The sequence below is a fragment of the Hippoglossus stenolepis genome, chromosome 18 (assembly GCF_022539355.2).
Source record: "Hippoglossus stenolepis isolate QCI-W04-F060 chromosome 18, HSTE1.2, whole genome shotgun sequence".
Taxonomy (NCBI): Eukaryota; Metazoa; Chordata; class Actinopteri; order Pleuronectiformes; family Pleuronectidae; genus Hippoglossus; species Hippoglossus stenolepis.
Genome location: NC_061500.1, coordinates 20,098,939 through 20,112,089, shown reverse-complemented (window position 1 = coordinate 20,112,089; position 13,151 = coordinate 20,098,939). Strand labels below are relative to the sequence as shown.

The following is a 13,151-nucleotide window of genomic DNA, read 5'->3' as shown; positions in this document are numbered from 1 at the left end:
TGTGTAGAAACAGGGATATACCACCATGAGCCATCGTCATGTACCACAGCATATAGGCTGTAAGAAACGGACCTTTAAAATACATAAAATACACAACATAAACACAATTTACAGTCGCATAATAGAAGTGCCATAAAATGTCAAGCACCACATGGTTCATGGCTACACGACTAATCCCTCTCTAAAAACTGTTTTAAATGTGATTTCAAAATGGTGCCAGTCATGATCAGATCCATTTTGAGTTCCACAGGTGAAGAGTTTTCTTCACACAGAAAAAGTCAACAATCCAAATGAGGATTGAGGACTGGGCGACTTACGAGGCAAGGCACGTTTATTTGTGTAGCACGTTTCAACAACAAGGCAATTCAAAGTGCTTTACATAAAATATAAAAGGCATCACGACACACTGTAAAAGCAACATAAGACAAAACCAAAAAAAGCATTTAAAAATAAATTAAAAGGGTTGAATACAGAATTTAAAACATTTAAATAAAATAAGAAATAAAAATTGTGAAAATAGCAGTGCAGTGTAAGAAATGAGTTATTATTTTTATTTAATAAAAGGCAGTGGCAAACAGCAGTTGAGGCAGAAAACCCAGGAGGAAGCACCCAGAAGCTCAGGTGACAATCACAGTAAAAAACACAGTTAAAGTCATAGTTAATAGAAACAACATTGAATGTTTGAAATGAGGGATGGATCAAGAAAAGTTTTCTTGATCCTTCCATCAGGTCTGAGCTTCTCTCTACTCTGTGGCTCTATAGAGCTGTACTGAGGAGCTCTTCCACACTTTCTCCAGAGGAGGTGTATGTATGTCTGAGTGAGAGCCTCCGGACTTTCTGCGGACTTCCTCTCTGCCTGGCCCCCTAGTATAAAGTCAGCAGAGAGTCCGGAGGACACAATGTGAGAACACAGTGGGAGACAAATATCTCAGGAGGAAAAAGCGGTGCCACACATGTAGAACACACCCACGAAGAGGCCAACACAGTTTGTGGCGATAAGACACGGCGCTGACTTCCTCATGTCCTGGTTTTGACTCCTGAACTGAAATGACCGATACCTCGTCACACAGCCAGAGGCCACTTGACAATAAAACTTACTATAGGTCCTAATATGTTATTCACACATAGAACCAGTGGGCCTGTTTTTATGGAGGACAGTCTGAGTCAGAAATACCAGAAAACAATACATGTCTGTTGAATGGACAGAAAGAATGCAGCAGTGGGCTATTTTCATTGAGTGTATTATTTTATTATCCAGCCTACTGGAGTGTAACCTGTGGCCATAATGAAACAGGAATCCATCTACACTGGTTAACAGCACATGGAAAGGACATGTTTGTGATTTGAACAGTAATTGGCTCTTCACTTAAGTAGGTGTGTAAAAAGAAAACAATCAAATGAACCAAAATTCCACTACAGAGGTTTTGAAGAAACAGAGGTCGAATGTGATGTCAACCCCGTCACACAAATGTCACAATGACTTTGTGTTAAGTGATGAATCTGTGGAAACTGAAGAAGATCTGTTGATAGAGACAGATGAGTAAAACATTGTGAGCGGCCACAGTAAGCGGTGGTTGGCCTTTACAGTCTGCCATGGGTCTGTGAAAATATGTTAACAGCAGGCTTGTCAAAGTAACAGCCTGTCCCCCCCCCTCCTCCAGCAGATGCCTTGTTAATCATAGTTCAGAGGCAGCGAGCAAAGAGGAAGACTCCAATCTCTAATATTCAGTTGTGTACCTTTCAGCTCCACATTCCTGCTCTTCCCGATGACTGTTTGTGTGAAGCAAGAATGACTCAGTGCTGTTTGGGGAAAGATAAACAATTAACACTTGAGCTTTGTTGCACAGGCATCCAAAATCCTTCTCCTAATGGCCGGTGCTAGTTTTCCACAGAGCTAGCTTGGTATGCACAGCTTGGTATCTTATCACAGAGCCAATAAAATGCAAATGACTCAGCTTGTGGCCCATCTCGACCGTCCTGGTCTCATTTATTGTCTCGTCTTTGAGCCTCCAAATGGCCAAATATTTGAACGGAAGTTCCTGGGTTTTTTTACGAGATGGCTATTGTTGTTTTAACTCAGTCATGGGGATGGAGTTACTCCTGTGTAAGCCGCCTCGTGATGAGGGCTCGCAGGGCGGGAAGATAGCATCAGGGCCCGTAGAGGGGAAATTCCATGGCAAGTGATACCATCTGACAGCCCAGAGAGTGCCACGATCCAGTCATCATGTCAGAAAGCATGTCAACTTGTTTTACATGCATGTTTATGTCTAGATAAGAGTGATGGAGCCCGTGTGACAAACGTAGTCGCATCTGGACAACGTTTGTGTTAGAGAGGAACTTCGCCACCATCACTTGTGTGGAACCTGGTGTTACAGACGTAAGAATGCTTCCAGTGCAGCTTGAGAAAGTTCTTAGAACAGGTTTGGTAAAATTTTTTAAATAAATACAGTTTGAGTTCAATGTTCAACCCAGAAACCATCAGGGGAAGGGGAAGGTGTCTGCAGAGTCCAGTGTGCTTCAAGCAAACCTGTGCCCTGTCTCTTGTAGCAAATACAAAGTACTGTATGCTTGTTGTTATTGTTTGTTGCATGTAACACATGACATAACATCATGAATAGATATGTTTCCTATTTGTCTCTTATGTTGTGCTAATGTGTTCGATCTCCCTGTAAGCCATTTGGAGTTTTCTTCTGGGCAAAAATATGTGGAGCGTGTGGAAGGAGGAGGTATTACAAACTGTTTGACAGTCCAAACAGTCCACAGAGCAGCACCATCATTGGATTGGATTTATTGTAGGGTTTTCTTTGGCACTACAAGTTGCCTGTTTCGCATCATGCATTGTCAGCTGACCCTTCCATTTTTTTAAGTGTGAACATGTTTGGGGTCATTTTACATTGGAGCACAAGTTCACACACACACACACACCAAGCATTGCACAAGTACAGTAGTTACTAATCCAAAGCCAGTGGAGGAGAGCCGTGTGTTTTAATTTTTGATTATTCACAGACTCTGGATATGTAAGGAGCATTTCTGACATAGCAAGGTCACAGAGGGTCAGCATTGCCATTGCATTAGCCACTGTTGTTAACACACTGATGGATTATAGCTAAAACACTGGCAGTTTAAGATCAAATGAGAATGAGGGACACCATGAGAAACTAGCAGTGGTTTTAAAGAGGTTAAGTTATTGTTTGTGTGCACAAGGGAGTTGAAGTTGTATTTTTGGAGAAGACAATGTAAGCTGAGCCCGATAGAATCTGGCTTCACTCTGGTGTTTGGAAGCAATTTAAAATGTGTGTTAATAGAAACATATCCAAACATAGTTGTATAGTTTTGTCATATGCAGTATAATGCAACAATGCATGTTGTATGCATTGTTATTAGAGAACCTATATCTGGTGCGATGCGTTGCTTGTATGCATCCACCTGTATGCCCCGACGTGGGGTTAGAAGTATTTGCTCATCACTCCCATCATATCTACGTGATCATATCTGTGATTAAATTGCAATAAACATTTTAATGTGATTGTCTGACTGAACTATGTATTCAGTTTTATGAGTCTGGACAGACATGGATGTAAATGGAGACTTGGCTGCTTCACGGAGGAACGATAGGGCGAGCCGCTGGTTCTCGTTGTTCTGACCTGATCATTGGCTCTCTCTCCTTCTTGCCTATGCAATTAAGTTCTGGAAGATATGCCGCCATCGCACTGCAACCGGTAGTCATTCTGCCCATGCACTAGCCTTAACTTCACCGCCTGGCTCTCATCTACACTCCCAATTAGTCCCTTTATAAATCCACCAAGTCTGACAGCAATGGAAGGGTAGATAGCTCCTTCTCCTTTGACTGGTAATCCCTAAATTGGCCCTATCCATTATCCTAGGCCAGATTTACCATCTCTCGCTTTCACTGCCCCATGTCCCCCTCTCCCTCTATCTGCGCTCTTACTCAACAGTTCCTGGTCTCTGCATGTTTTCTTCAGGCTTCGTCCTCTTATAACAGTTAGTTTTTTTCTTCTCACTGTCAGCAAGTGTTTGCTCATTGTACGATTTGTTGGGTTCCTCTAAAATAATGTGGTCACATTGCAACAGATTCTAAAGTTCCTTGAGAAAACATTAGGATTTTGTTTTGTGAAACAAACATTTGAATTGAAATCATATGATTGGCTGGAATCGGGTCAGCACACACACAAGAGACCGAGATATTCACAGGATATATCAAAAATGTATTGGATCAGAATCTCTTACTCAATCACCGGGTCCTCTACCTCCCATATTGCAATGAATTAGCATATTTTTGTTTTTGTTGACTGTTTTCCCAAACTGGACAAAGCTCCTTTCAGAGTAGTGCCATAACTACCTGATTTATAAAATCTGTGGAAGGAGTTGCCCTTTAACATTAAAACAACCAACTTGATGATGTCCAAAGCGTCACTCAGTGCAGATATCACCGATTATTAACACTCGACTTTGCAGCTCTTCAGAGCTTTTCAGTCTCTTTTAAGTTTTATTTTTTTATGGCCCACAGCTTTGATGTTTATGGTTTGTCTCAGGCTCGGGCTTTGTTTCCTGCAGGCAGCTGTTAGCAGTGAAAACCCTCTGAGAAGACCATTGTGCACAGCAGACACACAGGGAGCATTTAGCAGGAATTGGTGGTGACTACATCAGAGCTTATAGAAAGAGTGACCGCAGGATTTTGACTTGTCAGTTCCTCAGAAATTATTGGGTTCATTAACAATCAGTACAGTATGTTGTAGTAAAAGAGTATCAGAAAGATGAATACATGCCCAAAGTAAGAGTCAATCACGTGTGTGTGTGTGTGTGTGTGTGTGTGTGTGTGTGTGTGTGTGTGTGTGTGTGTGTGTGTGTGTGTGTGTGTGTGTGTGTGTGTGTGTGTGTGTGTGTGTGTGTGTGTGTGTGTGTGTGTGCATCTCCTTTCATTTGACCCATCTGTAGGAGAACATAACAGATGCTTTGAGTGAGTATGTAGCTTCAGGGCAGTGTGGCTCATTTACTGCTGAAGTGCTACCATCAGATACATGGACTTTTAGTTTTTACGAGGGGTCATAATTTCAGGACATCTTCTTTTTCTTCCTCCAGCTCGACAGACGGTGTGTGTTAGACAGGACATGTGAAGTGATTTGTTGAAATACCCCTAGCACATTCCAACACGTTACATTCAGAGTTTCCATACCACTCTTAACTGGCTTGGGAGAGTAATAATTTAGGATTTCCGCTCTCATTTTTTCCTTGTTTGATTTGGCGTCATTTCACTCTCTTTCCCCGTTAGCTCCAGCAGACGGGACATTAATTGTGGTGTTGTGCAAATGGCTTCTCTGCAAAATGAGTCTGTCAATTCGATTGTGGGAGGGTTCTTTACATCTTCTTTCTTCTTCTGTTGGTCTTACGTCTTTACGATTTCCAATTTAGCTAGCTTCAGAGTGAGGAAGGTGTGCTCCCCCCACATTGAGCACTTATCTAATTTCGTAACATTTCTGCTTTGGCTACAGACCGTTTCAGCAAAGAGTGAAAAGTTAAAGTAGATCTTTAGAAGATTTCGTTTCTTAGCAACAACACATTTTTGCTCCGGTCTATTGGTGGCTTTGTTCATCCTGAACGGGGACAGCAGTTGGCCAGATTCAAAACAAATTTGCCTTTCATGGTCACCAGGGGGAAATTGTGTCTGGTATCTAATGACATTTTTGATATTAATACATTTAATACATTTTAAAGTGTTGTAGGCACCTCCCTGATGAGTCCATGGGCTTTAGGTTCCAGAGAATGGTCATTCTTCAAGGTGAAGGAGGCAATAGATAAAAGTATGTCCTTTTATAAGGGTTAGTGCTCATCAGGTTGATGTAACAAACTCTGCAGTATGAGCTGCTCTCAGTTGGGGCAGGCGTTTAGATTAACCTGTAGTAAACAATTAGAAATTCAATGAAAATTAAGATGCAACAGAAAGTGCATTTCTCACTGAATCCACATAGAAGCAAACAGACTGACATCTGTATGAAGCATAGAATTAACTATTTTGAGAACAACCTATGTCTGTAAGCAATGATCCCATTGACATAAAACCTCAAAAAGCAGTGTGGGGTTTCCTTCTAAGACAGCACTTATCTCTGTAACTGAGGAGGGCCTGGATAAGTCCCACAACAGAAAACTGAGAGGCTCCGCAGGGTGAGACCGACAGAGGCACACAGTGTGGTCTGACTCGGATATCTAGAGGAGGGAGGTTGACCAGGACTTGACTTATTTTGACTGGGGAGATAATGTGCCGCTCCAGCTTCACTTAGATCATAGTCATGTACACAAAGCCTGAATCACAGCAGGCCAAGTGGCAGATGGACAGATAGAATGCAGCTATTTGTGAGAGAAGAGAAGTAAAAGCACGTTAAAATGACTGAAGACAGCATTATTCAACCCCGTAATGCTAAACATCAAAGCAAATGAACTTTGACCACGTTAATGTTCCTTCCATCCACACTAATAGTTATTTTCACTGTAGGAGTTTAACGACCCATAATCTGGAGCTTCCCATAACCTGAACCTCTCAGAGTCTTATGGGGATTTCAAGGATCTTCCTGTGTTGTCAATCACAGACTGCTGTGGGTCCATGTGCACTTTTTCCCCTGAACTGTTTGGCTGTTTGTTTTAGCCTCACTTCTGTCAGATGCTGAAAAATGTTGATTTGGTTTCCAATAGCTGACTCTAACTCCTTCTGAATGGCATCCACAAGGTCAAATATCACATCTTCACATTGTTATTAGTTGAGGTGGTCAGGTGCTGAAAATAGTGGTCGTGCTTTTAGTGCACGTTGTCCCCTTATTATTACTGATCTCCACCTCCTGTGTCTTACAGAGGTATCTCCAGCATCATTAAAGCTGCTTTCAGACATGCACTCCGGAGATCCTCCACATTTTCTCCGGAGGAAGTGTATGGGTGAACGCAAATTATATTGTTGTATATTTCTATTTCTTTATATTCCTTCACCCAAGTACTGCATGTTACTTATGTGATGTCTTTTTGCTGCTGTAACATTGCAAATGTCCCCATTGCGGGACTAATAAAGGACTTCTTATCCTATCTTATCTTAAATATCCGAGTGAGAGGCTCCCTACTTTCTTCTCCGCCTGGCCCCCTAGCATAAAGTCAGCTTGAAAGTCTGCAGAATGTGAGTGCACAGAATGTGAGCGCACAGCAGGGGATCCCCCGCTAGATTCACTGCGAGCAAGTGTGGGAGGGGGTTAATGCTTCTAACACGCAACAGACGCAAAAACGAACAAAAAGGAAATCTGAATATCTCCCAGATGACAAAGCGTAGCCATAGAACTCACCGACGAAGAAGTCAAGAGCCAACAGCCGCGTCGATGTACTGTAAACAAAATCACGTGATCCCCGCAGGGGAATTAATACGTTCAGTCCGGCCTCTGCCTGCTGCACCACCCCTCACCTGAATCCTGTGGAGAATTTGTTGCTGTTGTGAGAGAACAACCCGCTGCGTTGTGTATGTGTGAAATGCAAACTACAGAAATCCCCTGAGGACATGTCTGAAAATGGCTCCAGTATTGGCAGTGTCAACTGAGATGGAACCATACAAATACCGATGAACACTTTTTTCGATAGCTCAGCAGGATGTACATCACCAACCACGTTTCTAACTCACATTCTCTATACAGTTACATTGAAAGAAAAAAGAAATATAGCAGTTGCTTGCAGCTTTGAAATCCTCCGTTATCCACTCACATTCTTGGAGAGAAGAAAAGAGTTTTCCTCCATTGACACTTTGTGGTCCTTTACTTCCATTGAGGTTTAACTGAACCAGCAACATCGCTTCTGCCTCCTGAGCAGCTCTGTCTTCAGGAAATGTTTGTATAACTCCAGTCTGCTCTCTGCGAACTGTCAAATCCACCCTTGTCCAAAACTCAGGGAAAGGTTGGAAGTGAGTGCAGAAATTGTAGAGGGGTGGAGGATGGGGTGTAAGAGAGACAAAGGATAGAGGACTGAGAGGCAAGCGTAGACACACACACGCGCGCATGCACAAACACACACACATACACACGCACTTAACAAGCAGTTTAAACAGGGGAGAGAAGGAAAGTGTTGAGGTGTGCCAGAAGGCCCTCAGTCAAAACTCCAGTAGATGGAGCTGTGGCTTGGCCTCTCAGCTCTCAAAGGGCCCTTTCATGGTGGAATGCAGCAGCCAGCAGTCTCACTCAGCTCGGGATGGAAAAGCATCCTATCGCCCCCAATCAAACATTTTCCACTGCTGTAGATACATGGAATCAATCACAGCCACTGCCTACAACCAGGCACACCGAAGCTTAGTGCAGGTCGTGGTTGTCTTGGTTTTTTTCAAAATATAAGTTAACTTGCTCACGACATGTGTTGTGGGGTTCGTGGTATATAGGCAAGCTCATCTGGCAGTAGCAAGAACGAAGCCCTACTAGTGGCCCCTGGAGGCTGGTGTGTTCATGACACCCCACTGAGTGTGAGTTGATGATTTTGTAATCTATTCTCCCAAATTCAAATTAGGCCCGAGTGGGGCACTAGAGAAGGTTCATTGTTATCGGACCTTAAGTGACATTGTGATTTACTGACAGCGTTCAAAACATATATGCAAAGTACCTGTGAACTTAAACACAGTACATTTCGGTAATTATGACTTTGCCACATTACCCAGCTGGTAATACAGTAGTTTACAGAGTTGGCCTGAACACATGGAGCATCTTGAATTGGAGTCAGCTGATATGACTTTATTTGAACTATTTCTAAACATGGACAGTTAACAACACAATCTAAACTACTGTATGAGGTTCAGACAGGGTTGTGTACTGTACTGTGCAATTTAGTGTTCTTAGTTATACATGATTTAATTTTTATGCAAGTTACAATGTGGAGCGAGACATGTATCACCAGCGACAAAGACCAGTGCACTTTGGTACACAGAACCAGGAAGCTCTAGACAAGAACTATGACAAGTCTGGCTTTCAACCTATTTGCCATTTGCTCTCTGTGGGCATTTAAGGAAATTCCTCCCAAATTCCCAAATATTTGTCATTTTCAGTTTGAGAATCTGTATGTCACATTACACCACAAGCCTTTTCATTAATACCCTCTCCTGGAAATGTTTAGCTGTCCTCATTCTAATTCATTCTCTTACAGGAGTAGACATCTCTTTGTTGTTTCCATTTGGTTTTTAGTCGGTGACTTGTGCAGTTGATTTACAGTTGAACAGATGGGAGTATTTTACTAAGAACATTCAAGGCTAAGATCAAACAAACCCTAGTGTTCTGTGTTGGTGCTTGTGCTTCATCCTGCCAGTGTGATCATATCCACTATGATATGCAACATTACAAGGATGTCGTGAAGTTAGTGCCGGTCAGCCGTACTTTCTTAAAACATTAGAGCTCTGTTCTTGATCTGTTCGATTCAGAGGCGGTTGCCAAGATCTAGTGAATGCAAATCTAGTATCTGATGTCAAAATATTTAGCGATATAATCCATCCTTCTCATGTTGAACAAAGCTTGTCTCCATTTCTGCTCACATCTATGGCTGGATTAAACTCTAATCTACAGAGGGAAGTACAGCCACTGAGAGGAATACTGTATGGTTTTACTCACTGCAGTCCTCATAACACCAATTTCTACCACCACCCACATCTGTCAAGCACATGCTCTGCATCACATGGATATGAGCCCATGCCAAGTCGAGTTTAGCTAATAACCAAGCCATAAATTGTGTCTGCGTACATGTGCCTGATCCTGATTAGCTTCCAGGAAGAGCCAGGCCCAATCAATTTGAGCAGCCAGAGTATCCATTACCCATATTCCTCAAAACGTATCCCCTAAAGAAAACAAACTGCCGCCATGATACCAAACACAAAATGTGACTTTTAGCCAATTTATGTCTGTCATGTTTTTTTTTCTGCTGCTGCGTTTATAGAGAGTTTTTTCACCGGAAATGCCTAAAAAGTGTCATTATCCTTCAAATAGACCAAGTGTTTTTTGGGTATTTTGTTAAAGCAACCCAAACCATGAGATGTGGTCTTAGAACACAATATTACAACATCCCAGATATTAATATACTTCTCTCCAAATAGGCTCTCAGTGGCCTTAGTTCTAACCATGGAGGGGGTTTTTTTGCACTGATCTGCCAGAACATAAAAAACAGTTCAGTTTTAGTGTTGTGGACTATTTGTTGTATTTCGTGGGACATTTATTTAGGTAATCCAAGATTGTGAGACAGGATGTGATTGAGGAGACAGAGCTGTGCCTCAGCAGGGTGTGATTTGGATGTGAGGAAGCAGAGCTCAGCTCCAGCTGGCTGCGACCAATTTAACCGTCCATGTAGCCCCTAATTCTGATGCTGGAGAGGTGTGGTGGCTGATGTTTTAGACAATATTTGTTTTAATGATCTAGACAGATTTTCCTATGTAGTTACTTATTCCAACACTTGTGTATTGCTGTTTCTTCAGCTGATCCAGGACCATCAGCGGATACAGATGGTCTGGCTGAAGCTCAGAGTGGCGCTGCACCTACTGCCGAAGGTAAGTTTGAAACTCCTGTTTTTGTCTTCTGAGTTGTTATCAGTGTTTGAAGTCAGTACAAAACCCCCAGTGAAGCTCACTCTTTCACATGTTGTATATCTGCTTTGTTAAATCCATATGAAAACAGATGTGTTCAATGCTGGAAACATAAACTAAAACCAAAGGCTGTGGTCGACAACCAGCACGATAGCTGGATATGCTGCTCAGACGATAATAGGTCCAGCATTTATCAAGTCATTTTACATTTTTGTCTGAGTAGAGATTAAACAAATGTTATAAATATATGTGTGATGGCACTGACATGGGCAATTTGGTCTTTAAGAACACTTCAAATTGCCAACTGGAGGAGTCCGTGTTCGAATCACTAGGGTAGCTGTTTCCTACCGCTTTGGGTCTCCATACTAAGCTACGCTAACTGCCCACAGCTACAGCTCAGAGGAACTGGATGCTGCCTTGTGATGGACACGGTGTGCTTCATGGACACGGTGTGCTTCATGGACACGGTGTGCTTCATGGACACGGTGTGCTTCATGGACACGGTGTGCTTCGTTTGCTTTCAAGTGGTTACGTTGAAACCCCTAACCCCACAACGACATTGACACTAATAAATAACATCACTGTCGCTGTCTAGAAGCCAAAGGGCAACAATTCAGCAAGCGCCCAGGCAGCTAATGTAATGCTGGGAAATGCAAAGGCATAATGAGGGATGAATTGATTAGGACATTAGGATAATCAAGGTTGGCCTCAGACATGATAAAATATCAAAAGAAGAACTTATGTTACATCTAAAGTGAAATTATATATTCTTACCGTTTAATGAAAACTGAACTTGTTGGGCCATTTTCGGAAAAAGATCAGCAAACACGTCACAACTCGTCAACTCTGAGCTTTCAGTAAATTGGGAGCTTGGCCGGCCAACTACCACAGAGTACGATTGGGTTTCAATGGTGTAGAGCACTTCCAATTCACTGAGCCTCCCCTCCGTTACAGAAAATACACCACATTTTACTATTACATCAACCATCATCTCTAAAGGAGGTCGAGAAATAATTAAGATTAGACACAATGAGCTGGAGAGAGATGGAGAGTGGGATTGAGAAGCCACTGCTAACTGCTAAGCTCAGGTAACCAGCAGATCTGAGCAGTGTGTAAACAACTGTGGTACAGTAGTGAAATAGTAGCGAGTAAATGTACTGTAGGTAATTACACACTGTAATGAAGAATAAAGGGTTGTGATGTCACGGAGCAGAAGCAAACACACTACCACAGAAACACTGGCAGCGTATCAGCCATGTCAGGAAAACACAGTGACAAATTATGATCTTTTGTTTCACATGCTACCATCTGACATTGCAAATGAACACACCGCACGTTACAGTGTGGTTAAGTAGTGTAAGTGCTTCAACAGGTTTTAGTTAATGTGGCAAATGAAACGTAAGCTTTCGTGACCACTGTCTTTACTGGTTTAGATGATCAGAATTTAGTTTGACTTGACTTTTTTCGATCCCGAGCAATGACTTGACCTGACTTTCATTGCCTGATAGCAGAGGCCTATAGCTGAGACCTATAGCGGACTCACCGCAGAAACTTTGGACTTATAGAGATTTACAGTTTGGGATGACGTGACCTGAGACTTGCACATGTGTGTCTTCTTATGCTGCCCTCAAATGGGGCCATGTTTCCTGTCTACCCAAGTAGAGTCTACATGAACACCCCCCTCTTGTGGTATTCACAACCTCAGACCTCATGAGCTATGACATGTTATTTTCAGAAATGGCAGAGGACATGGACGTTTAACAACTGAGGAAAATGTTGATATTATCAATGGTCTCATCTTTTTCCTCAGTCTCTGTGGCTTCTGGACTCTGGACAGCAACATTAATCTAAGCGTCGATGCTCCTGTATCCTAGCAGTAGTGTTTTCACGTCTTAACTTCCTAAACACCAAGCATACTGTTAACATGACATCCCACATTGTAACCACGAGCAGACAGGATTCTAAGGTAGCATCGAGTTCTCCACCTGTGGCACTATAAACACAAATGCAGTGACACTGCTTGTTCAAGCTGAACACGTCCTCAAAATGGGAGTTTTATAACACACACACATGAATGTATGCGCACACATACACATTATTGTGAATACTATGTGTGTTGCACAGACAGAGTAGAGTAAAGCACTGAGAGGCAGGCAAACACATTGTTGGTTTTGGTCTTTTTGAGATGGGCAAAGTTGAACACCGTGCTTTAAAACCTAATTCTGGCTCACCGCAATTTTATTACGATTACTGGTCATGGCATTGGTATTCACCTGGTTAACTGCTGAGATCTGGAAACTTTAATGTCTTTATATGCAGTTGTAAGTTTCAGTTGTTTCATTTTTCCAACTAACTTTGCTCAGCCATTTTCCCTCCAGAAGTCAGTGTCAGTGGTCTACTCCTGAAAACAATCAAGAGTATTAAAGAGTTCATTAATGATTAGAAACAGATTTGTTAATGGCTGTGCCCTCTGGTTTTTTAAGCCATGTCTTCTCAGCCAAGCTCTGTCACGCAGCATGGTGTGTGTTGAGTGTGGCCTCTTGGGATCATCAATCATGTTATAATT

General features: G+C 42.3%; 1 protein-coding gene across 1 annotated transcript in view; it reads left to right on the top strand.

The window, feature by feature from the left end:
• ror2 (receptor tyrosine kinase-like orphan receptor 2) overlaps positions 1-13,151 on the top strand; it is a 45,836-nt gene that overhangs the window by 12,955 nt on the left and 19,730 nt on the right. Inside the window, exon 2 of the mRNA XM_035184273.1 lies at positions 10,478-10,549. Within this exon, the coding sequence (XP_035040164.1) occupies positions 10,478-10,549 (72 nt within the window). The remainder of the gene's footprint in view (positions 1-10,477; positions 10,550-13,151) is intronic.